Source organism: Gamsiella multidivaricata, assembly GCF_025024155.1.
Source record: "Gamsiella multidivaricata strain RSA 2152 chromosome Unknown BC939scaffold_74, whole genome shotgun sequence".
In the NCBI taxonomy this organism is placed as follows: Eukaryota; Fungi; Mortierellomycota; class Mortierellomycetes; order Mortierellales; family Mortierellaceae; genus Gamsiella; species Gamsiella multidivaricata.
The window spans coordinates 105183-131170 of NW_026251782.1; the positions used below are offsets into that span (position 1 = coordinate 105183).

The 25988-nt window shown below is 49.1% G+C and overlaps 7 protein-coding genes across 7 annotated transcripts; 1 reads left to right on the plus strand and 6 right to left on the minus strand.

Moving 5' to 3' along the window:
- Positions 1 to 37: 37 nt before the first annotated feature.
- On the minus strand, positions 38 to 4052 carry BC939DRAFT_292952 (fungal-specific transcription factor domain-containing protein). The gene is made up of 3 exons (XM_051551312.1): positions 2596 to 4052; positions 1744 to 2503; positions 38 to 1637 (listed from the first exon to the last, which is right to left on the minus strand). Exons 1-3 carry the CDS (start codon positions 3979 to 3981, stop codon positions 184 to 186), a joined length of 3600 nt encoding a protein of 1199 aa, XP_051408466.1. The 5' UTR covers positions 3982 to 4052; the 3' UTR covers positions 38 to 183.
- Positions 4053 to 7609: 3557 nt separating this feature from the next.
- Positions 7610 to 7813, minus strand: BC939DRAFT_390003 (ubiquitin-related domain-containing protein; the record flags this gene model as incomplete). Its single annotated transcript, XM_051551896.1, has 1 exon — positions 7610 to 7813. A coding segment is annotated over one exon (204 nt), but the record flags the coding sequence as incomplete, so codon positions are not given.
- A 3602-nt stretch (positions 7814 to 11415) lies between these two features.
- On the plus strand, positions 11416 to 13796 carry BC939DRAFT_401465 (tyrosine-tRNA ligase; the record flags this gene model as incomplete). The annotated part of the gene is made up of 9 exons (XM_051552609.1): positions 11416 to 11579; positions 11758 to 11905; positions 12007 to 12296; positions 12419 to 12533; positions 12629 to 12874; positions 12979 to 13077; positions 13173 to 13239; positions 13343 to 13531; positions 13639 to 13796. The coding sequence occupies 9 exons, from the start codon at positions 11416 to 11418 to the stop codon at positions 13794 to 13796; spliced, it is 1476 nt and encodes a 491-aa protein (XP_051408468.1).
- Positions 13797 to 13975: 179 nt separating this feature from the next.
- On the minus strand, positions 13976 to 15600 carry BC939DRAFT_480358 (Alpha/Beta hydrolase protein; the record flags this gene model as incomplete). The annotated part of the gene is made up of 4 exons (XM_051558932.1): positions 13976 to 14380; positions 14524 to 14691; positions 14784 to 14903; positions 15037 to 15600. 4 exons carry the CDS (start codon positions 15598 to 15600, stop codon positions 13976 to 13978), a joined length of 1257 nt encoding a protein of 418 aa, XP_051408469.1.
- Positions 15601 to 17019: 1419 nt separating this feature from the next.
- BC939DRAFT_462963 (putative PEP8-vacuolar protein sorting/targeting protein) lies at positions 17020 to 19199 on the minus strand. The gene is made up of 7 exons (XM_051557184.1): positions 18988 to 19199; positions 18734 to 18877; positions 18517 to 18589; positions 18240 to 18396; positions 17954 to 18118; positions 17563 to 17801; positions 17020 to 17430 (listed from the first exon to the last, which is right to left on the minus strand). The coding sequence occupies exons 1-7, from the start codon at positions 18997 to 18999 to the stop codon at positions 17300 to 17302; spliced, it is 921 nt and encodes a 306-aa protein (XP_051408470.1). The 5' UTR covers positions 19000 to 19199; the 3' UTR covers positions 17020 to 17299.
- A 122-nt stretch (positions 19200 to 19321) lies between these two features.
- BC939DRAFT_506547 (Saccharopine dehydrogenase-domain-containing protein) lies at positions 19322 to 23081 on the minus strand (the record flags this gene model as incomplete). The annotated part of the gene is made up of 8 exons (XM_051560795.1): positions 19322 to 19909; positions 19993 to 20073; positions 20165 to 21103; positions 21207 to 21404; positions 21537 to 21826; positions 21914 to 22139; positions 22256 to 22408; positions 22515 to 23081. 8 exons carry the CDS (start codon positions 23079 to 23081, stop codon positions 19322 to 19324), a joined length of 3042 nt encoding a protein of 1013 aa, XP_051408471.1.
- Positions 23082 to 24196: 1115 nt separating this feature from the next.
- BC939DRAFT_506548 (aspartic peptidase domain-containing protein) lies at positions 24197 to 25678 on the minus strand (the record flags this gene model as incomplete). Its single annotated transcript, XM_051560796.1, has 1 exon — positions 24197 to 25678. The coding sequence occupies one exon, from the start codon at positions 25676 to 25678 to the stop codon at positions 24197 to 24199; it is 1482 nt and encodes a 493-aa protein (XP_051408472.1).
- Positions 25679 to 25988: the final 310 nt, after the last annotated feature.

A 25988-nucleotide genomic window follows, 5' to 3' on the forward strand; every position in this document is an offset into this window, starting at 1 on the left:
TGTAGGCATCAATAAAACTAGGATTTTAGCATAGCAAATCTATTGGCTTCGTTTTTTTGGTTCGCGCAAGGGATTGTTCCCGAGGTTATATCTTTTTGTGAATGCAAAAAATAATGATAATGAATATACAAAGCTAGTATACAAGAATAGTAGTAGTGGTGGTGGTTTGCGCTGTGACACGGCTTACGTATCCCAAGGCTGCGAAGAAACCGCTGTCTGCGAGTTATTCATAAAATACGTAAAGTCCGTAGGCCCATTCTGCGACGGCACGAGCGGTTGCCTCTGCAGCTGTTGATGAACCTGCTGCTGATGTTGCTGTTGCTGTTGCTGTTGCTGTTGCTGTTGCTGTTGCTGTTGCTGTTGCTGTTGCTGTTGCTGTTGCTGGTGCTGGCGCTGATGCTGATGCTGATGCTGGTGCTGGTGTTGGTGTTGGTGCTGGTGCTGATGCTGGTGCTGCAGTGTAGGTGACGCGTCCTGCGGCGAGTACCCCTCTCCTCCAATCAACGCCCCATTCGGCGTCGCCATTCCAGGTCCCAGCTGTTGCTGTTTTTGTTGTTGTATCGCGTTCGTCGCATCTGCGCCATTACCATGGACGCTCCTTTCACTTCCTGTCCCACCCAAAAGTTCACTCCGCGTCAGACTCTGCGCCAGCGGATGCGGATGAAGATGCATCCGGTTCCCGATCGCCGTGTTCGCGCTCACGCCCGTCAGACCGTTCTGCAAGTTCACACTATTGTTGTCCAGCAACGTAGGTGACACCTGATCCGACGACATTGCCTTGATACCACTACTACCATTTCCACCGCCGCTGTTACTGATATTGCTGCTGTTCCCACCATTCTGATTCTGACCCTTGTTGCTGCCACTGTTGCCATTGTCATTAATACTGCCGCTGCTGCTGGTCGCGCCATCCTTATTGTTTTGCATATACAGCATCCATTCGTCATTATCGATCGACGTCGGAAGGTTCCAAACCGCTGACGAGAACGGGTTCCGATAGATGCTCAATGGACCCGACGTATCCGCAGCAGTAGAAGCAGCCGTCTGCGCCGAAAGTCCATTCACGACCGACACTGTTGCTGTCCCACGTGCCGCAAACGGATCCATCAACGGTGCTGTCGTATAAAACGTAGTTGGGTCGGCCGTCTCCGCTACTGGCGACCCCGAGAAAACAGACCCCGCCGCCGCTGCCGCCGCTACAATCGCCTCGGACGACGATCCAGAATACGCAGGCTCCATGGCCGGATGACTTGGCAGTTGTACTGCAATTCCTGAGGGCGGTATTGCCGTACTAGGTGAAGGCGACGTATTCTTGGTCTGTCTCGGTCGTCGCGGGAGAGGTCCATGTCCTTGTGTCAACCCCGGGTGCGGCCGAACCTGATTATGGTTATGATTATGATGTGGAGATCCTGGGCTGAAATAAGGCGTTGGAGAGAAATGTCTCGAATTACGGCCCATGGGTTCTGCGTGCCGGATCCCTGGCGCCTGATAGTATCCCATGATCTGATTCACGTCAAACGCGAACGATTGTTCCTTCGGGATCGTCAGCACTGCAGGGGGAGTGTCCCATTGAGCCAGGTTGGTCCCATTTAATGCCGGAGCTGGATCCGCTCCATTGCGAGGTGTGTATTTATATCCTACTATGCAAAGAAGATGCGGATACGTTATTTCGATTAGTAAATACGAACATTTCAAAACATTTTTCGTAATCCACGATAACATATACGGAGACTAAAAGGTTACCTTCAGAGGAGCAAGGCAATTCGATGTTGCGCGATTTGAGCAAATTCCTGATATTGTCCCCGCACCATTTGCCGCTGAGCCACACACCCTCAATCATCGACAGACACCTGAGCGTCTCCACAGTCCGCAGCTTCGCCGATGCCGCCAAAACAGGATCCATGCTTGTACAATTCGTGATGTGGACAATTCCGGCCGTAAAAAAGATAAATACCGCACTGTGCAAAAGACACTTCAGCCGAGGAACATCCCGCAGATCATCCGTTGTTCTCATCAGGTTACTCGCCATTTCAATCGTATTGTTCGCTGCAGAGGTGCAGATCGAAAGCGAAATCGACCATTCGTTGGTGTTGTACGGCGACTGATGACTGTAAGGTCGGTGCAGAAGAATCAACGTCGCATAAAACGTCATATGCAGGGTGCATACGAATGTCCCGGATTCCTGCTGAACCGATCGAAACTGCAGGTAAGGCGGCAGTGTCAGAAGCCAGTCCGTCAGCTCCTTGTCCAGTTGTTCCAGCGGTGTAGGGTTGACCATGGATGAACCAGACTGTAATGAGGCCCTTGACAAGGGACTGTACAGGCTGACCATGACCCTACCCATGATCCTGGTTAGCGAGGCCATGTAGACAAAGTTTTTTTCCGAGTGCGGTGAAGGCCCTGTTATCACTGGTGCCGACTTTTCCAGGCGGTATTCCAACAGTGTATTTTCATCGTCAATGCCTTCAGGATATGTAGCATCCACATCGTGCTCGTTAATGCCCTATAAATATCAATGCAAAAGGTCAGTCGATTGTTGCTTTGTAAATGATACGAAAAGTGCATTAGCCCTAAACGAAAAAAAAAAAAAATTACCTGCGGACGACCGAAGGATGCAGAAACGAGGCGGTCTGCGACAAAGCAGGTCCACCAAATTCGGTTGCGTTCTTCTCGGTCCAGAACAGGCATGTGTGGATTCAACTTCATGCAATCGCGGTTCAGTCCCAAATGCTGTGCCATACGAATAGCGAGGCCAATGAACATCCAAGCACGATACCCGCCTCCAGTTCCCATCTGTTGATAAGACAGCAACACCAACCCGCCGACGCAGTACATATCGGGTGCATCGTAAATCGTGTCTAGAATCTCCTTTGCCTTGTCCACGAATCGAATGCCCACCGTTTCTGGCTTCGTTGGGTCTATCCTCAACGAAAGATCGTCCGAATATCGAGAAGCAAGAGCAAACATCGCGTTGAGCAGAAATAGAAACGAGGGAGAGTAGTCCCGGTTCTGAAGTCGCTTCAAGAACTTTGACCAGACAAAGACTGGTGCAAACGGATGGACATACGCAAAGTGTAAGTTGAGTAGCCTGGTCATCAGCCCTGGAGACGGTAAATCAGGGTTTTCGACAAATTTGCGTGCTGCGGGTTGCTCGCGTTCCCGTATAGCATAGCCACCCCAATGGCGGCGATTGTAGAACATTGGTGAGGACTTGCCGACATAACGCTCGTGCCCCTTGTGGTCCAACGTCAAATGCCCCATATCCTCCTCCAATGCATCGAGATCGTGTAATGGTGGCGTATTCAAGCCCAGCTGAGGCAGGATGTCCACCCCGGGTGATCGTTCAGCGTGATCGCCTTGAGAATGTTCTGAGCCGAGGATAGGTGAGGGCGAGTTAAATGACTGGAATGGGTTCTCCTTCAACAAGTCTTGATGAAGAGAAGTGATAAGGTGAGGGTCCACAACGTGCTGTATATCGTCCATGGGTGTGATGGACCCGCTATCTGGACTTTGACTCGAGTCCTGCTGCCTGTCAAGTAGATGGTTCTGAAATGAAAGTTGGTGATGTGGTTGCATAAATTGATGTTGTAGCTGCTGCTGAGCCTGGAATGACTCTTCGACTAGCTGGTGTTGCTGTTGTTGGAGCTGTTGATCAAGAGCGAAGTCTTGAAGTAAGGGAGGGTTATGTTGAAGCTCTGGCTTGATTTGTCGAGTTTGTTGCTGCTTCTGCTGCTGCAACTCTTGGTCTGTTGCCTTTATGGACGTCGGCTTTATGTTACTCTTGGTTGATTTCCGCCGCCTTGGCTTGGTGGATGTAGTTGAGGAGGTCGCACTTCCAGAAGCGTGAGATCCTTTATCGATGTCGGAGCCATCCTTTGATTCATCATCGACTATTCCGCCGACAATGGCTTCCATGCGATGCAAACGATCCTCGAGTGTATCGGTATTGGTATTGGCATTGGTGTAGCCTGTTATTTTCATATTCAAGTTTAAAAGACATTAGCATGGATCGATCATCAATTGGCAACGCACAACGCTAAGACACGATCTGAACCATACGTCCTGCGCCCTTGGGCGGTCCTCTCTTCTTTGTGGGGTCCAAGTACTGGCCTATGAGACGTAAAGCACAATAAAAGGACGTTATGTTAGGGAATATTGCTGAGCATTCCACTATCCATACAAGTGTACATGGCCATGAGGATACCTACATGGGATCTGAAGGAGCTCGCAGCTGGTGCAGACCTCTGGTTTGGCATCTAAAGTGGTCAAGAGATCAAGCGACCAGTCAGCCCATCTGGACACGGTGCATTATTGCTGCAGCAGAGACGAGATGGCGGGGACACATACCGCATTTGATTTTTTTCCTAATGGACGAAACCAAAAAGAAGCGGCGAGATGAGATAATGAGGGCATTAGACGTCCGATCGAAGGATAGTCCTTCCGCAGAGAGCACTGCTGAGCAAATTATTAAGCACAAGTGCGCCGTAGCGTGGACTATAAAAGCCCCATTGCAAAAGATGGTCAACGCCACACATCGATGTACAGTACTGTACACCCATAGCGAAGAGGGTCGTTTGTTCAGATCGAGAACAAAAGAACTTACTTTCTACAGTTGTCGCAGGCTGAGAAACCAGAAAGAGCAGCAAATGGAAAAAGGGGAGAGGTTAGTGGACGTTGCGTTATAGATCATGACACACCATGCAGATGGCATGGGTTATCAGACGACAATTGCGGGGATTGTTCATTTTTAGAAAATAAAAAAGTACCTTTTGTGACCCTCTGTCGTTCTTTGTGCTCGTCTTTGGACATGGTGCTGATGATGGCGGTGATGGTCGGGTCGCGCAATATGTGTTTTATGAAACTGATAATGTCGAGTTTAAATTGACAGGAAACAGAGGCGAAGAGGTTATATTAATCCAGCGATCAAAGAGGATCTGAAAGTGCAGTGTGGTGGTACTGCGAGTGTGGGAATGTCTGAGTGGAGGTTTTTTATGGGCACTTTATCATTTGAGAAAGAATAGGATGATGAGAGAGAAGGAAAGAGGTGTTTCTTGAGAACAAGGTGTTACCATGCAACAAAAAAAAATGAATAAAACAGAGCAGTGGATGAACCACCTTAAAAACGATAAGGACGGGTACAAAAAAGGAGATGAATGGGTGAAGTATTACCCAGACGGGAGCAGGGATTGGGTTTCCAAGTCGAGTTGAGGGGTAGAAAGGTATACTAACCGTGGGGCTTGTGATAGCGGGTTCTTGTCAAGGGAATATACAGTGGTGGCAAATTGTTGAGACAGAGGACAAGAAGACGAGGGACAAGGAGGAGAACGAGTGCGCGAAGAAGCGATGAGAGAACAGAGGACAGGATGCAAAAGGAAGGAAGGGGGGCGGGGGATGGGATGAGGGATGAGATGAGGGATGAGATGAGGGATGAGATGAGGGAGAGCGATGAGGAAAAGGGATGATGAGAGAAGGAGATGAGCAAAGACAGAGAAGAAAGTGTGTGCGGATTGCAAGCGAGAAGAAAGAGTGAAGAAGACAAAGAGATTACGAGGGGGGGATAGAAGGGATATATATGAAGAGGTATTTTAGCATTTGGACCATTCCCCGAAACCGCGCTTTTTCCTTTTTTTTTTTTGTCCTTTTTTTTTCGCCGCCGTCTTCTTTAAAGCTATGTATACGCCATGTGCACCTCCTTCATTCTAAACCGTCTGTCTGCTCATTCGCTTATCCATCGTCATCATTGGACGTCTGCCAGTCCAGTCCAGTCCAGTCCAGATCAGTCAACGGTATTTTTGGCACGGAGGACATTGTCATTGTCAGATGCGCAGATGTCGTTGTACGCCCAAGAAACCTGGAAAAATAGGACAGGGGCTTTACTGCAACAAGGCCTAGTGGTCCATCGGTCTATACGCGTACAAGGAGAATTAAAAAAAAGGTACATGGTTTACCTAGACATACCATGAGCCATGGGTACATACGACTATGATAAGAGCTGAGAAGCTGGATGTGTGGGTGTAGATCCGTATTACAGTGCGCTGCACCCTGCACATCTGGACTACAGCCCAACCGGCAGGTACACCTCGACACCTTCATTTCAATTAATTTCTTCAAATCCAAATCAATCCAATAAAGTCCAGCTGGAGCATGCTCTTCTGACCCTGGCCCGTCATTTCTCTCCGCCTCTCCTTCTCCAGAAATTGTTTGGGGACACAAACCCAAACTTGTCAAACAGCTTCCAACATCAACAGAACAAAGTTCTGTCTACGCTATCCATTGTTCCACTTTACACCTTGGCACTTTTGCATTCTTTCGTCTTTCTTTCCCTGGAATAGCTCTCAGTTCCTGTACCCCATCTGGATGCCAACCTTCCGTAAACCATGCTCATCTCAGCTCAGCAATTTCTTGGCATTCGGCATCTGATCGTGTAGGTGTGCTTCATTGGAAGCGTGAAACAGAAAATCCCCTCTCCTCCGTCTCGATCGCTCCTCTTTCTCTCCGGCAGACGCCATTGTCGCTCCGCGACTGCTAGACCTCCTATCTTCATACTGCAGCCGTATCCTTTCTAGCACTCTGCGAGCCCATTGCTTTCGATCATATTAACTTGATGATGCATTACATTACATTACATGGCATTGCAATCCCAAATGCAATTGTAGTCGACTCGGGCCCTCTTTCTCCTTCAAAAGAAAATGAACAATCCCCATCATACCCTCATTTACCGTTGATACGAGCGCAGACTCTAAGAAACATAGGGGGAACAGATGGAATCCACCTTGAGACGTTTGTGGTCTTTGGTCTTTCCAGAGATGGAATTTTGTTCCTAAAATGAGCGTCATTGGGTCAGCTCTCGTGTTGTTGTGTTGTTTGTTTTATTTGGCTCTTTCTTTGTTGCCTTTTAAGTTTGTTTTCGTGAACATCATTGTTCCTGTTCCCGAGGATCACAGCAATTGGCATAGGCCTTTTGATATGGAGTGTCCAAATTAACGCGAACCATGCGTGATGTACATGCACACACAACGTACTGTACACAACAGCCCATGGAAAAACAGGGTTCATTAAAGGTGGACCCTGGATGCACGCCCATACTCTCTCTTATCCAATCTGATATCGAGTAATCCTTTTTCCGAGTTCAGGGTCCTTCAACGACCTGCTTTATTTTGTCACAATACAGCCCACGTTCCTCGAAGCCTAGAATCTCTCCGGTACCATGGACAGAGTACTCCTGGACGTGTCAGAGTCATTTCTTGATCTCCTTCTCAATATCCTTTGTGTTCGCATTGCCCACCAGATCCCTGTACTGACCCAAGAATCCCTTCAACATCAACGACGCGTCCTCTTTCGACCCCAGTCGCTCTTTCAACTGATCATTCAGCCAGTACCAAAACTCGTTCTCCCTCGCAATCGCCGTGCCCGCCTCTGACAGGCCCCTATAGGAGGTCACAATGGGCTTCTTGGACGCCGACGCACTGGTCGACGCTGTCGATGTTGCGACCGCAGCCGCTCCTGCTGTACCTGCCGATTCTAGTTCCTGAGCAGAAGGCGCGGTGGTACTGGCCGCCTCAGATGTAGCAGCAGATGCGGGAGCAGCAGTTCCAGCCTTGGCGAAATAATGGATAACCGACCCTGACATCAGACCATAATCCTCCAATTTCTTGTTGTCCACCAGAGCCTTGCCCTTGAGCACCAGTCTTTGAGTCCCGACATCGATTCCTGCCTTATCCTGCAACGCCTTCTTAAGATCTGCAATAGTGCCTTGGGCTGGGACATCGACTGTCCATTGGCCAGACTTAAGCGACTTGATCGTCACCTGGATGTCTATCGAATTTAAAATTGAGACAAATCCCCCCACGATGAACGCGTAAGCGGATTAAATTAGTTACTGTCCTCCGTCTTGTCATCCATGCAACGTGTACACAATTTGCGCGTCTTTTTTTTTTTACCTCCTTCGATAGCTCCAGCCTTGATGCGCTTGGCGGGTCTTTCAAAGGTAGCTCTCTATTCGTGGCAGTTTGAAGAGTCGGGCGGGCGCGTTGGGGTCAGATAAAAAGCACACACATACACAAAAAAAGAAAAGAAAAAAGTGGCACTCAATTGTGTTTCTCCGCTAAACGCACATCCTTCTTCTATATATCCAGGGTCCTGGCCTTGTTCTGTTATTCCTATCCCATATACCTTAGAAGTCCAGTTGGGGGCGAGACCAGGCGAGATAAAGTCGGCAGGGTACTTTGTAGCCTGGCTAGCATACGCGACCAAAAACTGCGAGATGAAAAGCGATTCTTCCACGGACGACATTGGACGTTTTTTTTTCTCCGTAAAAATAGATTGGGAGTGATGTATGAAGTTGAGGGTTTGCTGCCGACTCCTTTTTTTTCTTTTGGTTTGTCTTTTTTATGGTCCTGCCTGAAGTAAATATCGGGTGTGGTCGTTGTTTTAGTTAAAGTGTTCCTTGTCCTGAGCAGCGCGTTGATGATGATTGATGCATCTGTTTGTTTGACCGAACCGAAACACCTTTAGAAACAAATAGCGAACAGCCCGCCATGATGTATCATGTGACATGTCTCGGGTTCGAAGCGTTTGCGCCCAAGTTGCAGGAGCAAAATCGGTAGCGAAATGGGGATTCCGTGAACGCGGATCGCGACGAAGAATATGAGCGTAATGGCCTTGACTGAGATTAATAAGGACAATAAAAGAACTAAAAAAACAAATCCACTCATCATCGGTAGGAGTCTATTGCTCTTTGTATATGCTTGTGAACGAGTCCTATTTTGAACGCATCCTTTCTTGTTATTCAAAAGACACCCTTACATGTTCTCTGAATGGATCATGCTTGAACGGGTATTAGCTATTCGCGATTAAGTCATCCGCCCGAGGCTGCTTTCTCCGTCGCGTCCAGCGAGAAAGAAAACCTCTGGATAAAAAATCGCTCCATGAAGTTCAAGGGCGCCCCTTGTGGAGTTGGGTCTTTAGACGTAATGGCACACATCCTGCGGAAGGCTCTAGTAGTCAGAAGGTCCTCTTGGCCTAGATATGTTAGTGAAATACAATAACACGGTGTATCCTCCTAGAAAAAGATAAATTGAAAAAAAAAAAAAAAAAAAAGATTCCCTCTCTACATGGCTCTTGTGAGGCGTCAGGTGAAGGGTTGCTAACATGGCCATCGCGTAGAATGGTTCTAGCAATGGCAGTCAAGCTGCACTCGTATGAGTGTATGGCCACAGAAGACGATACACCCCACCTTCACAGGTACGATAGAACAATGGTGTATCACCAAAGGCTCTGGGTAATTCTGGTTGGTAGCCATGGTGTCCCACTCGGTCTCTCATTTACCACTCGACTCACCTTTCTTACCGCCGATAGCCAACTATAGCAGAGTGAAGACATTGTTGAGCCTAAAAAAGCACGACGATGTGTACTCGAGGTGTGGTGTATCAGCCATACTGTCTTACTGCTTGTATCTCAGCCATACTGTCTTACTGCTTGTATCTGCCACTACACAATTTTTTACTGAGACCAGTTACTGGCTTCTATAGACATTTCTCTAGTATATAGTGAAATCGATCGCCTCTGCAAGACTGTCACTGCTACTTGTGGTCAAATGGTAGCGAAGTTATTAGGGGGACCGGCCTAAATTGACGACAATCTGGACGATGGTGTACCGCGGGTTGTACTACACACTACAAGAAATAGGTAGATAGAGCTGCTTCCAACGACCGAGTGCTTTATTGTCTTTGGCTTTGTCACCCTGTGCCTTGGGCGCAATTTTATCGAAACCCCTCCATACGACACTCAGTGCATAGAATCCGACTGCGTGTGCCAATGGACTATGGTCATCTCAATCTTTTAATCCACAAGAACCACCGTGCACTCGTTAGGTATTCAAAAAAACAACTGGTGTCATGAGTTTAAAGTCGAAGTTTTTTGACGGCTTCGCATCCATGTGTGTCTATTCATAGAGATAAGCTTGTTCTTAAGGCATCGAGGGGCTTGAGGAGGCCCCTTGAGAAGAAGTGGGGAGATAAGGAAAGATGATCCTGGTATCAACACGGGTGGTATCTCAGGTATGTCAAAATACGACATTCTTTACCTTGGTCTCTTGCGCCTGTCTTTACTTGTACAAATATATAGGATGCCACCCGAGGTTTTCCTTGAGGGAAGGAATCGTGCTCATCAACTTCCTGGAGAGTACGCCAAACATCTATCTCATCCCTGTGTGACATAGTATGTGTAGCCGTATTTGAGCACCGATCGATCTGGTCGGAGCTTGCTGAGAAGCGCAGCAGTTCTTATGGTGCTGGAAGGATATAAAGCACCCAACACCTAGAAGCCTAGAATGAGAAAATTCAACGGTAGGAGCTTCGAAGACGCCCTTACTTCCCCTCTTCCCTCCTCCATATTGGCATGACAATAGCACCTGTACTATATTTGACTTTTATTATCCATGTATAGTAGCCCAGTTTACTTAAAAGTCGTCCCTCCATGGATTTATTCCTTCTAATATTTGGCGTTAGTATTAATTGGCGCCGTACAAACCCCTTCCGCTCCACAAGACGACCCCGCACAATATGATACAAATCGAAAGGCAGTACTTGTCGTGCCCTAGAGCGTATTCTGACTTGGAGGCGTTCAGTCATAGCCCAACAGACGGTAGCTTCGGGTTATTGCCTGCTCAGTCAGGCTCAAATACCAATTATCCGAATGGATGCTTCCGTCGTCCAAGCGCTCTATACCACCTTGACCTTGTTAGCTGTCCTTTGTATACAGTCGTGCCACCGCTGTGCACATGTAGAGATAATATTTGACGTTCAATGGCAATCAAAGGATTCCGAATGCCCTTAATTCCGATTTTCTGCACTGCCAGAGTAAAGGAAAAAAATGTTAACTGCTGATGGTATGGATCTACTCAATCGTCAGCAATAGCAAGTGCCGAAAGATGATGTCTGGAAGGCACTGAGTGAAGCGATTAACAAAATCAATGATATGGCATATATCGGACTGGGATTACAACCAAAGCGCCAGGACGGCGCGTCATATAGCCTCGCCGCCGCTTATTCATAGAATCACCTCTGAACAATAGCCAGTTCTAGACAATATCCACATCCGCAACCCGCGACCCAGGAACTTTAGACTGTATCAGAGTACAATTAAGACGTCCTTTACATGGCCATCCTCGCACTGCTACTCGAATCGATTCTTGGGAATGAAGACAATCCATTATTTTCATTCTGGTATGTGCCCTCTGCTTATTCCGGCTTAATTTTTTGTCGTGTCCCTGAAAAAACAAAACGCTACGCGATTTTTTTTTGCCACCAAAAAATGTAGGGCTCTTTTTAATGACGCCTCGGCCGAGACGGCCTATTTCGCCCGGAAGATAAACCCTCTGATCAACAAAAAGTGAGCGAGCAGCGACAATTGACCATGCACTCATTCGCAGCATTCACCAGGACCTGGCGAGTCCAGTCAACAAGGACCGTCTACAGGCACGCACTCGGAACTCGATTCTCTTCCACGGTCGCCAGCCATGTCAATAGGAATCCAGTTCTGGAATTGCAGCAGCGGGGATTGGTCGCCGCCATGACCAGGTAGATCAGCTTTTTTTTTTTTTTTTTTTTTTCGGGCCGAGGCACCTTTTTGTCAAAGAAAATATCGGGTCTGCAGAGCATTGCTCAACACACAGAGCAAAAGCAGGAACCCATCATTGTATGATGCTGATATACTTACTATCTACGAACGTGTGTTATACTCTACAATTGCCTGTAGCCCTGATCTTGTGAGCCATGTGGACGCGGGACCAACAGCTATCTATTGTGGAGTCGACCCTACAGCCAGCAGTCTGCACCTCGGAAATCTAGTCACCCTCCTCGGTCTGCTTCACTTCCACATCAAGGGCCACACCACCATTGGGCTGGTAAATATATACTTGCATAAGGATAGTTCGGAAACAAAATGAACCGGCGGTTCGCAAAAGCGCCTTCTAACCACTAACCGAACGCTTCCTGGTCCAAATAGGTAGGAGGCGCAACCGGAACGATCGGCGACCCTTCAGGAAAGAGCGCCGAGAGGCAACCTATGTCTGCTACCACATTAGCCAGGAACGTCGCTGGCATCGACGCTCAGTTTCAACGGTTCTTTAAGCGTGGACGTACTTATGCGGAAAATCGAGGATACGCTGTTCAGGGCGGCGGAGGACATGTCAAGGTCGTTAACAACAAGACTTGGTTTGGCAAGTTGTCGGCATTAGAATTTTTGGGAGACGTTGGGCGTTATGCTAGAGTCGGTACCATGATTGCCAGGGACAGGTAATGGATCATCAAGAGGGTTTTAATTGTTGAACGGCCTTTGAGGCTTCACTATGGATCGTGCTGCATTTTAGTAGCGCGAAGAATGGGTCTGTTGTTAATGAACTTATGTATTATTCTAGTGTCAAGTCAAGGTTGGAGAGTCCACAAGGAATCAGCTTCACGGAGTTCTCGTATCAGTTGCTTCAGGCGTATGATTTCTGGCACTTGTTCCACGAAGATGGCTGTCGGATCCAGGTACGCATCTCTCGGGTCACGATTTTCAACTTTTTAATTGTATTCTCGATCGCTCACTCATTGCCCGAACTTGCTGAACATATCAACTTTACTAGTTGGGAGGAAGTGATCAATGGGGAAACATCACTGCAGGAATTGACCTGATTCACAAGAAGAAAAAGACGACGGAGGAGCAAGTCATTATTGACAACAGCGACGACTCTTCGAGCGAAAAGGCCATGAACGCCTATGGACTCACGATCCCGCTGCTGACCACGGCTACGGGAGAGAAGTTTGGAAAGAGTGCTGGAAATGCGGTTTGGTTGGACGAGACCATGACCAGCTTGTTTGATTTCTATCAGGTACGATTTTGCAGTGGGAGGGGAAATGAAATCTTTTTACTAGGCGGTTATCTTGTCAGCTAACGGATGGCCTTCTTGTTTGAAATATCTTTGATCAAAAATAGTTCTTTGTGAAGACGGCGGATGCTGATGTTGGACGATACCTTCATTACTTTACGTTGTTGAATGCGGACCAAATTAATACGGTGATGGAGCAACATAATGTAAAGCCGAAGAATCATTGCATGCACATAAAGAAGCTAGTTGGTTTTGGTGAGAGGTCACTAACGCAGCCCTATATATATATGTTTTCTCCCAGGCTGAGCCGGAAAAGCGTATTGCACAACATACCCTTGCCAAGGAAACCACAGAGCTGGTCCACGGTGGTAAGAGACACATTGGCCGCTTGATATGCTACGTTTTCTTGTACAGTTGATATTAATGTCGATCTTCCTCTTGCTCTCCCTTTTTTTTCGTTCTTTTTTCTAGCTGAGGCTGTGCCAAAGGCGCTTCTGGCGACTCAGGTACTGTTCGGATCATCGCTGGACAGGGTTAAGGGTCAGGAACTGATCGATGCATTTGAACACGATTCGAGAATGGTTTCATTGGCGAAGCCTCAAGTTGGAGAGATGAGTGTCGATCGCATCGCACTCGAGTGTGGGCTCTGTTCATCAAAATGTAAGTCAGAGACTGTTTGAAGCGAGAATGAGGGAGACAGAACCGTGGAGATCATTTCCTAATCCAACAATATCTCTTTTTTTTTTTTTTTTTTTTTGGACGAGTAGCTGAAGCAAAGAAACTGGTGAAATCGGGCGGGTTCTATATTAACAATATCAAGGTGACAGACCCCGCGTACCGCATCGCAGACAAGGATTGGATCGATGGCGCCGTGTGTGTGCTTCGATCTGGGAAGTCGAATTACAAACTTGTCAAGGCGGCGTAAAAAAAAAAAAAAAAAAAAAAAATCTCAGCGCATATAGACACTTCACATCACCAATACATTGTTCGAGTCTTTTTTTTTTTTTTTTTTTTTTTTTTCTCTGTTTTATGTTGCATCTTACAATATCATGAACAGTAAATACACCGAGGAAGCAATAAAATAACATCTTTGCAGATGATCACCTATAACTCCTTCTCCACATTCTGGGGCCAGCAGTTTCGGAGGACGCTTATCGGCCAGCCTTCATCCTTGGATTCTTCGTTCCCCCTGGGTCCGACAGCGACCCATTCGATATTATCATCCGAACCCCTTGCCTTGACCATGCCCTTCTCGTTCTTCTCCTCCGCCTCCGATGTGGCTGCTGTAACGAGACCTTCACGGAGATCGCGCAAGCGTCTGGATCGGGCAATGAAGTGCGCAATGTTCTTGATGGCGATACGGGCTGCGGGGAGGACGGACATGACATGATGGACATGAACCATGTCCTGATAGACCTCGATCCGGATGAGCTTCTCGGGATTCTCTTGCCCGAGACGATGGGCGTACAAGCGTGCGTCGTCCACGAGTCGGTCGTGTGTTGCTGTGTGCTGTGTGCATACGATCAATCATGAAGGGAAAAAAAAATTGAGTTTTGGATAGGTGCTACGGACGATGGGTAAAAGCAACTGGATTCACCTACTACGGAAGAAATGAATAAAAAAAGAGGTTGGTAGGAGAGTGATAATCTTACTAAGAGCGTGTCTGTATGTCCGGAAAGGTCGGCGCAATGGGCGGGCGAGACCAAGGGGTGCTGCGATAGGTGCGAGTACCATGCCCATTCGCGCTCCTTCCCGAAGGCGTTGCGAGCATTCGGCGCGGTGTTCACGTCGCCGCAGACGTAGTTGCTTGCGAGATGAAACTAGTAGATCGTATTAGAAGCTTATATTCTCTGGCGCAAAAGAAGGAAGGAGTGACCAAGACAACAGAGAAAGAGAGAGAGAGTTGCACTACCTTTTTAAACGACATGTAGGCCTCCTTATCAAAGGGACTCGTTCCGATGGGCCCGGGACAGTAACAATACCAATCGTCGCTCTTCGCAGCCGGCAAAGACGACGTCGGATCTACCCATGGCTATCAGACATAAAAAAATAAAAAAAATGCGCCCCAGACCTTCAGATAAGTTCATCATCGCTCATCATTCATCGTCTCGACAAGACACACAATTGCCAAACTTCACAGTCCTTTGTTCCTCATCCCGGCTTACCGACAAGAGTATCGTTGCATGGGGCATCCGCTCTGGCTTCACGTACTTTGCCAGATATAACACAAACGCCGTTGCCAAGTTCCCACCAGCCGAATCCCCTGCGATGACCACGTCCCTTGGCTCGATCCTTTCTTTCCCCAGAAGAGTCTTGGCCCTCTCCCCAAGGTTCAAAGCCTTGTGATCAGGATCCGTCAAGTAGAGGTAGGCGGCGTAGGCATCATGGATCGCGGCCGGGAACGGATGCTCGGGCGCCATACGGTAATCGACTGAGAGGATCCTCGTTCCGGGACCGATTTGTTTCGCGAGTCGGCAGAGAAAGTCCCGGTGCGAGGCTGGCGAAAGGAATGCGTGGCCGCCCCCGTGGAAGTACAGGATCACGGTCTGGTTGCGGGTAGCAGCTGTAGGGAAGGGGGTAGGGGAGGAGGAAGTACATTCGATCCATTCGCCACGCACGTTGAGGGTACCGTCCTTTGATGATATCGATCCAACCTCCTCCGGAAGGTTCGATATCCCACTCTGTATCGGTCGATGCATCGACTCAAAGTACTCCTTACTTGGATTCATTGTCCCCTCCTCACCACTACCATCACCACCACCTCGCTCTCGCACCTGTCGTCTCACCTCCTTTAGACTCTCCCTCTCCCTTTCCAACAACTCCTCCATCCGAACACCTATTTCGACGTCCCGCACCTCCACACTCTTCAGAAACATCGTCTGCAACGGCATCGCCGTCTCGATGAACCACCCCAAGAACCTGAGCTGCCCCACCGTCCGGCATTCAGATCCCACACACCGAACCAAGGCCATCAGGACTGTCCACCACCAGACCCACCCCGCGCCTTCCCCGGTCCTCAGACCCGAGGCCGCCGTCGTGAAGGGATACTGACGTGTCGAGATCCGGAACCCAGTGAGGATTAAGAGTGGGAGTTCGAAGCAATGTAGTCGGATCATGCTCCAGGCCGCAAGGACGAGGACCCGGAGGAGGAAGTATACGTCCTGGGGTTTGTAGAGGATCCCGCGGAGGTAGAGGCGTTGCAGGAACGACGGACCCGGGAACCGCGTATCAGTCTGCTGCTGCTGCTGCTGCTGCTGCTGCTGCTGCTGTTCATTGTTTGTCGAAGCAAGGGGAAGGTGTGATGATGGCGATTGATGTGGGGGAAGAAGGTTCGTCCCATGCAGGAGAGGTTCGTTCTCCGCAGGAAGGTCATCGCTCGAGAAGAGGGTGTCGGACTCGACGAGGAATGTTACTGTCGTCGTGGCCATCGTCGTCGTCGCCGTCGTGGTTTTGAGAAGCGGTGCCATTTTGTGGCTCGACTTTTTTTTTTTCTTTGCTTGAGGGTCCGGTGAAAGGGCTTGCAGTTTTGCAGGAAGAAAATGAGACCGAGCAGGAGAGGAATACGGCAGGAAGTAAAAAAAAAAACCTCTCCGGCTTCCCTAGTCGTCCACTGCTGCTTTTTGCTATTTCACGGGAGCTGGCGAAGTGCGAAGGATAAGAGGGGGGAGAGGAGGATGAGGGGCTGTTTTGATGTGGTTGTTTTTTTTTTTTTTTTTTTTTTTCACACGATGAAAGGGAGGAGCAGTCTATTGTGTATATCTACGAGCCGCGAAGCGTGTTTCTGGACTTTTCAAAGCGCTCCTTCGCTTGGGTCCTTTTGCTTTTTTCCTCTCACCGCCCATTTGTTTATCTGTCGGTCTGTCTGTTGTGTGGGTCCTTGTTCGGCTGGGGGATGAAGCATTCATGTGAAGGAAGCGAAGGTCGGAGCATCTCCCCCAACCCAAATGCTGGTGTGGTTTTGCGCATAAACGACAAAAGTATCCTGTCTATCCCCCCACATGGCTCACTCACAAGTACCTTGCTCTTTCTTTCATTTCTCTCCATCAACAAAGGAGCGCAGCCCTTTTTTTTTTTTTTTTTTTTTTTTCTGTTTCTTCTCGACGACCTGGAGTTGCTTGGGGACCAGAAAAGGAGAACAAGGGCAGAGCCGTGGGAGTTTTTGCATGTGCCAGACCAGCCTTAGTGCACCCCTGACTCGTGCGTACACTTCTTTTCCCTGCACAAATTACCAGTACTTTTATTACATGGGTCCAAGTAAAAAATCTACTATGTATCCTTTTACACCGCCTGGATCTGCGCTGGCCCATCCACAACCTCATCATCAACTATTGCCAAAGGAAGGAAAAAAAAATTGTATGAACACAGCAAGCATAGACAGATTAGAGAACATCTTCCATCACACCTTTCAAGAAAATGGGCATGCTACTCTCAAAGGCGTTTGGTCTTTCGTTTACCTTGTCGACGGAAGATAGTGATCTCCTGCTGTTTGAAATACCGGCGATTCTCTTCGTCAATAAGAACCAGGTTTAAATAGTAGCGAGCCGAGAACTTCATGTTGACTAGTTTCACATATCATCCCCATCCAACAAAAAAAAAAAAAAGGAAAGAAAGAACTGTTAGCATACTCAGTCATATTTTTACGCGTCCTTCTTTTCCTTTCTTTTCATGTTCTGTGTGTTGCTAAGGGTTACCATCACGGAAGGTCGGCGTAAGCTCAAATCCGCTCAAGAACAACCGGATTGGGATGGTCTCTCCACGAACGGGCGCACCATCCATTATCTCAAACTTCGTGATTGTCTCGCTCTCGTTGTACTGGTTCGGTGGTGCCCCCGTGGTCTCCCTTCGGATAATCGACAGCTCCATATGTTTGATCTTGATCCGCACCAACAAGAAGTAAATCTTGCCCACAATCACGTCCTTCAGATGGTACCTGTATAGTAGATAGTGATCCCAGGAAGGAAAAAAATAAATAAGCGTGCTCGTCAATAAAGACGCCTTTTTTTGGGGGGGGGGGGGGGGGGTATTGATTCACACAGCTACACCAAGTGTGACTTTCAGAGAAAGATGGGCCTCATTCCGTACCTGGACTTGTTGTACTCAAACTCGATATGAAGACAATCCTCGATACCGACTTCCATCTTGATCGAGTTATTCCCGTCCGCGGGCATCACATACGAGTGCACCCAAAGATCCTGTTCCTTGACTACATTTCCCAATCGGCGTTGAATCGTCACCCGCACAAAGTATCTATTCCCCCCATTCGAACCAAAAAAATAAAAGGATATTAGCAGGTTTTGTCACACCCCATCAATGACTTTTTTTTTTCTTTTTCCAATTACATTGACATCCCGGTGGTTTCGCTTCGTACCTCAGTTTGACGTTGATGCCATGATAGCTCTCATATTGCTTCTCCACGTTTTTGAATTCGAAATCCAGTGTAGTGTTGCTCCGCAGTTCCCCCGGCATAGCCAGTTCCTGTTGCATCGTCCTGAACTCGTAATGGTTCCCGCGGTCGTAAAACAAATCTACGACGAAGCAATTATTATCAGAGGAAGGAGGAAGAGGTAAATACATCATTTCAAGTTCTGTTCTTTGGGACCAAAAGAAGGGCGAGTCAATAGCGGTCGGTAAGAATGGTTGGTTACCTATGCTTCCGACAAACTCGACCTTGATTCCGTTGTGCTCGACCTTCTTGCCATCTCTGACTCGGATATTGATCTGTATAGAAAGAAAGAAGAAAGAAAAAGTGTCGTGTCGTCAGAGAGAACAGCCGATAGATTTCCAGTCCCTTGGACAGGTTCCCTGTGTCGCGACGCGAGCCGATATGTCAAGCCCCCATTCGCGGGGGGGTTTTTGGCATACCTTTCCTGCAACGGTCTCTCCATCAAAGTACAACGGGAACTTCTCCTTCCTATCCTTGTCCACCTTGGCCTCGATCAGCTTCCGCTCCTCCTGTCCGTTGAGGTGGATATCAATGTCGATAGGCGTTGAGAGTCCGAAAAGATTCTAGGGCGGGCGTATTTGGACAAAAGAGAACGGTGAGGAGACAGGAGACCATGTGAAAATGAGATGACTAGCTCATACCTTGCAACAACTGATGAATGACACCAACTTACAGCGATGGCCATGACGAATGAATGCTGTGGTCAAGGAATTAATGGAAAGGATGAGTGCTATGTGGAGAAAAAAGACAAAAGGAAGAACCTCAGGAACCACCCATTGGGAATAGTGGGGCGCCGTGGCTTGGCGTTACAGAGGGCTGAAGGGCCAGAGGCGGGGGGAGGTCGGGGCTGTGCCCGCTGGCATGTAATGTGCGGTGTGTTTGTGCGCAGAGAATATTGTGCATCGAAAAAAAAGAACATAACGGGTTTTAATGATACGGTGGTGGTCTACATGAGCAAATGCTTGAATGAAAGGTCTATCTAGTATGTGAATCTATCCGCTCGTCTTTTACTTGAAGACTCCGCTGCCGCCCCACCTCAACGAGGGTCTCATGCCCTTGTGCACAATCTGCTCCAGCACAGAGACGCCCTCACGATCCAGCTTCTCCAGAATAGTGTTGTACACATGTGGCATCGTTGGTGCCAACACTCCCTTCTCCGGGATCTCGCCCTTCAGCAGCATCTCCGTCGCCATTGCTGCTGGAAGTCCCACAGTCTTGGCCATGGCCGTGTAGGTCTCGAAGGTACCGTACGAAACCAAGGTCGAGGTACGTGTCTGCTCCGATCCGTCCTTCAGCTGTACTCCAAACTCATGGTGCAGAATCACCATGTCGCGTTCCAGAGGATTGTACTTGAGCTTTTGCATCAACAGGCTGCAGAAGCTGTCGAGGACTGTCGGTGAGTTCTTGGCAGTGAAAGGTGCCACTTGACTGTTATTGAAGGTGGGCATCAAATTAAGCCATTGGAGGGCATCAACAGCCTTGTCGACACTGCCGTGGTTCTTGGGGAGGTCGAGGCGATCGGCAATCGCAGCCCTGCGGGACTCGTTGTCGTGATGGGAACCGTTACCAAACAGGACACTGTCCATGAATTCAGACTAATTCCAAAGAAAAGAACTAGTTAGCAATCGTTCTCAAAATTCTCCGAATCGCTCCTTCTTCCTTTAGTTTGATGACATACCCATGAGCTGAAGTTCTGCTGGCTGTTTTCAGCGTTCAAGAGTCCCAGCCTGTTGAACGAATACATCAAATCAGCATATCCCTATTTGTCGTTCACATAATAAAACCGATGTGAGTGCCATGTCATATTCTGAAGGAGATTAAAGAAAAACATCGCTGGTCCGCTTGCATACCTTGTAGCGCAGGGTTCCTCGGAACATGGTGTCCAGCTTCTCAACGGGGCCCAATCCATATGTCTGGGCATAGCTCAAGGAGTCGCGGTTAGCAACACCCTCGAGGTTAAATCCTGGATAGATGGGCACATCAGGGAAGTGCTTCCTCATCAAATCCTTGCCAGAGATCTCGTGGAACCCATTGTGCATCCTGAACTTGGCATCGTTCAGTCCAGCCGTCAACACACCTCGAGGGGACCAGCTAAACTTGTAGCTCAGGGGGACGTTTGAGGCTTCAGGAGCAGGCAAACCTCCGCACCAAGACACAAAGGATGTGACTTTTCCGCCCTCGCTCTTGACCTCGTCAATCATCTTCATGGCGCTCAAGTGATCGATACCAGGGTCCAATCCGATCTCGTTCATGATCGTAATGCCAGCACGCTGCGCACGCTCATCCAGATCCTTCATGGCTGGGCTGATATAGCTGGCTGTGACCATGTTCTTCTTCTCCTGAATGCAGTGCTCCGCAATGATGGGGTGGAAGGGTGCGGGGACAAAGCTGACAACGATATCAGAGTCCTTGACCAACGAGGCCATTTTTGCGTTGTCCTTTACATCCAATGGGACTACCGTGGTGTTGGGCTTGCCCAAAGCAAGAGATGTGGCCTCAGTCTGAGAGTTACTGGCAATCGTGATGCTGACGTTGGGATCCCTCAGCAGGTAGTCAACAAGAGGTCCAGCCACGAAACCAGAGCCGCACAGGAGAACCTTCTTGGGCTTGATGCCCATTCCCACGCTGGTCTCACCAGTAGTGCCGAGGGAAGACTTGAGCTTGGCCAGCGTCTCCTTGGCGTGCGCGTTCTTCAAGACCTCGCTCAAGCCCTTGTGCGCAGGCTTGAGGGATCCGCTATCTGCAATGGTTGCTCCAGCGAGGACAGGGTGATCGTGGTTGTCGCGGATCTAAAAAAAAAAAAAAAAAAAAAAAAAAAAAGGGCGACAGATGAGTCAGTTTGTCGGCTCTCTTTGTACAAAGCGTTCAAAGAGAGAGTTCAAGGAGACATACCAATTCCTTGATGAAGGGGTAGAGCGACTCGCTAAAGTGCTGGCTGCTCTCCAAGGGGAGCTCCGAAGGAAGAATGTCGACGGACATAATCTGGACTCCGATAGCCTCAGTATCCTTGTGCTCTCTTCCGTTCACTGCATCCACATAGAAGAATGGATCCTCGATCGAGGTGGCGTGGGACATGAATTCGAAAGAACCCTGAGGATGCAGAGAGGATGAACAGATACAGAATATATGTCAGTATGAGCATGTCTCATCTGTGTGGTGCAAGAGGAGAGGGGACAGAAGGGACAGGGAACTGTGGCACAAGCAGCATTCGTGGCCCCTTACATTGATGTCGCATGAGATGTCAGCAATGCTCAACATCCTGAACTTGTTGGCAGGATCGCTCTGGACAGTCTTCAATTGCTCTGTGGTCATCAGGCGAGGGTACCGGTGATCCCAATACGCGCCGTTGATGACCATGGACGAGTAAGGCGCAATCTCCTTGTGGAAGACAGAGGTGAACTGCTCAGGATGGGCAAAGTACTCTTCAGCAGTTGTGAACTCATTCTTGGTCTTGTGGCGAATATGGTCTTGGATATTGACCTCTGCAGCATAAATGCGATCCAAGCGGGCATCTATTGGAGTGAATATTAGGTGAAAGCGTTAACGACATGCATCTCTTGCAAATATAACGCAGGCCCTGTCCATTTTGAGCAGCTTACTCTTGCTGGTAGCAATCTTGGCGAGATCCTTGGGATCGACAAACTCGTGGGGGAGTGACTTGAAGACGGCCTGGGCTCCCTGGGAAACATTTCCGCTTCCAGTGAATGTAAAGATCATGGGTCCGAATTCCTTGGGAGTGCCCTCGTCTGCGATGGTGTTACCCAGAGATTGGAGCGCAAGCTTCGCAGAGGCCAGGGACTTGTAGTTGTGTGCCATACCCACATGCTGTCAGATCACGATGAGGAGGGGTTGTCAGTAACTACTTTTGCAGATCACAATCACAAAAATAAAAATAAAACCAGGGAGCGGGCATGGCATGACACCTAATTGTAGCAACATACCAGGAAGGGGCTGCTGTAGCCGAGACCGAGCAGTCTTTGACCCAGACCATGGACTCCATCGATCATGCCAGCGTAGCCGGCATGCTTTCCAAACAACACCAAACGCTGCTTCCTTTCATTAGCCATCAGCTCATAGTCGATGAGGCGGATATTCTATAACCATCAATGTACAAAGTAATCGTTAATGGAATGTGTTCAGCACTTTTCTCCAATGCATAAGACGATCACGGACAGACATCGAAATGAACTATAGACATACTTTGTCGAGGACATCCTGCAACATGGGCATGTTGTACTCTTGACCCTTATGCGTGTGTGAAAAATAGACATAAGTCTTGCCGGGGAGCAGATCCTTGATGGGGACCTCTTTGATTCCCAAGATGATATCCGCAGGCGAAAGGTCCTCCTGGACAATCGCTCCTGCAGCACGATACTTGTCATCTGAAAAGATGCGCTTTGTGCTCGGTTGAACATAGACCTTGATGCCCGTCTCCTTGATTAGTTTTTCAACGGCCTCGGGTGTCAGGGCCGCACGTCGTTCCCAGCGATTCTTGCCTTCTCGACGGATTGCAATGGACTTGTATGGGTTCAGGGAAGTGGTGTGCTTTTGGTATTGCTGATGCTGATGCTTCAGGGGCGCTTGGCCATGCTGCTGGATTGTTGGGATCGACTGTGGGAAGTAGGTCTTGTCGGAGGCGACTGAAGATGACGACAGATGGCGTCTTGCGGAGGAAGAGGAGGATCGACGGATGTGGGAGGAGAGATGGCGGGCGGTGGCGCTAAGACGAGGCAGGACCTTCGAAGCCAGAGATGCTTGCGATGACATGGCTTTCTTTATTATCGTACAAGGGAAAATGGGATGGGGAATTGGATACACGCGACTCGACTGGACTCGACTCGAAAGATAATACACAGAAAGACTATGGGTGAGGAATGAGAAGCGTGGCGAATGAGACGGAATGAGGAATGGCGAGTAGAGAGAGGAGGGATGAGGAAACAAAAGAAGAAGAAGAAAAGTAGAAGGAAACGAGCAGAGGACACCTTTTAAAGCGGAAGGGAGGGGCGAAGAAGGCGGGGGACATGCGTGCTGCCTCTCCACCTCAATAAACCAGTAGCGGATCACCTCTTCCCCACATTGCCACACCTTCCCCATAGTCTTCCTTTTTCACCATTCATCGGCATCGTCGCTGGCATTCGTCCTTGTCTCTCCTCTTCCAGGAACCATCCAGGGTGTGTGTGTGTGTGCATCGGCATCAATGGAACATTGCCCTGGGGCAGAGATGACACCGAGGGGCACAGAGGACGAAAAAGCACCCGTGTGAAAAAAACGAGGCTCCTTCCTTTTTCGGCATCACCCCGTTTAAGGTTCATGTGAGAGTACGTCGTGCATGGTACCATGGCAAAATATAAAAAAAAACTCGCTTCGCTCCTTCTTCCCACACCCCCAATTGAGGAAGTGGCAGACAAAGGAGCCAGGACATGTAGGGGAAGGACTTGCTCCACTCCGCCAGGCACCAGCATACGCCAGTGGGTCTGTCCTGTAGCCCGGTGTCTACGCGCATCCAGGCCCCCAATGCTGGTGCTCCCCCCTGTGGATGTGGGGGGAGAAACGAATTACATCCATTGTTCAGTGCCTGAGCCATGTGACCAGGCGAGAACCTTGTCCTGTCTTCCAGCCAATCAGGCCCACCTGACCCCCCAGGCTTTAGTGCCTACCCCCTCGCGGCCAAAGTGCTCCAGTCCGTCATCTTTACGGAACACGGCTCCCCTGGCTAGGGATGCATGGCCATGTCTGTCCACCAGCTCAAGCGCACCGCAGTCCACTCAGATTTTGTTTATTCTCTTTTGTCCTCATATCTGCCTCGAGCACCAGCGGAACAGGTACCACCACCAAGCTACGTCCTGCCAGTCTCCTCCCCCATGTCCCTTCCTCTATACCTCTCAAGCCAGGGCCGCAAACCCGACCCGCTCATACCCTGGCCTCGAAAAATCAAATACCGTGTAAACGCTCCTCAAGAATGCCGTCCCCAGCAGCACGGGTCCGGGTGAGCTCCCAAACACCTTTGCCTGACACATCCCAGGCAAACCACCGCTCGTCCCCAAATCCGACTTCTTCACCCATTCCTCATACGGAATCCGATACACGGCCCCTCCGATCCCCATACAAAACTCCAAAGTCCCCTCACAGGGAACTCTCCAATACCCATTCGCGAGCTGCTTTGACCCCGGAACCTGCTTGAACAGTGCATCATACATCTCTCGTGGGAGATAGATCCCATCAGACCCTGAATCGATCACCGCATACGATCCATCCGACCCCGGCACTGTCCACGTCGTCCCCACCACGCTCGCAGAGGTACCGGCATCGCGCAACAGCAACCCTCGATCAAGCTGTACTGCCCAATCATACGGACTCGGCCCTCGATCCGACCACCGGATCTCTCCTCGGAACTTTGCCCTATCCACCGCATTCAACAGCAGCTCTCCACCTTTTCCTCGCTCCATCGATCCACTCAACCAAAGACTCATAAACCCCATCCCTTTCGTCCCATCATCCCAAATCCTCAACCCACTCGAGGCAGGGTATGCCTCTCTCGACAGCGTCGAGGAAGCCAGATGCTCGGCCTCTTGAAGATTCTGGACCACAGTCGCCGCAATAATCGGACTCTGAAGATTCAACCCAATGATCCCATCGACTCCTGCGCCATAGGACTTGAACAGTCGTAATCCCGGTTGGTCAACTACCAGCACCGTTTGGTCCTTCACCTCCAACATAGTTTCCATCTCCATCCCCATCCCGGTTCTGATCTTAGTATCTGTACCTGCCAAAGTTGCGGTCCCGGAACTAGAAACAAACCGGATCGTATCACTGACCAATGACCCATTCGCGACCGTCCCATCCCCGTAGAGCTGCGCCCACCTATAGGTACCCGTCAACCGATTCTGGGTCGGCCTGGCCGTGATCGACGCCGAGGCGTTATACCGATGGCTCATTGACACACATTCTGGGTATTTGCATTCTGAAGACACGACTACCACCAGGTCTGAACCTGTGTCGACCAACAGGTTGAAATGCTCTTGCTGATGCTGTTGTTGCCCGGGTTGTGTAGTGGAGCGGAAGGTGCCGAGAGAGAAGGTGGCCGTGTAGCCGTATTCCTTGGGGACCGTCGTCAGCGAAACCTGGACCACGGGCTCTGTGTGTTCAACCGACATTGTTGCGCGTCTGGAGAGAGCTGAAGGCGAGAGCTCAGTACGATGAAGTGAAAACCGGACGACGGCCTTGGAATCCAGATCTGAAACGTCCGGGTAATGGATGCCAATGTTGCTGTTGCTACCGAGAGGACTGTGTGGCGATGCGAGAAAAGGCGTCAGGAGTAGTAGCACCGTTGCCAGAAGCGCGAAGACCCTGGTGGTTGGTATCATCGTTTTGTTTGTTCGTTGTTTCAACAGACGGTATGTGGAAGGGAAACGAGCCCTGAGTGTGCGTGCAAAGAGGTGAAGGAAAGAAGCAAGCAAATAAAAAGAGGGAATGGTCGAGTCTTTGCCTCTGATGCTATTTTACATTCGTTTATCGCTATATTGAAATGCAATCTATCAGCAATAAAGAAAAGTGTTGATGAGGAGCTCACTTTATGGAGTCTTTTTTTCAACAGTGCGTGGAAAAAAAAAAAAAAAAAAAAAAAAGAATGGCGACGGATCAACCTGTTTCTCTCTCTTTTCTCTCTTTTTTGTG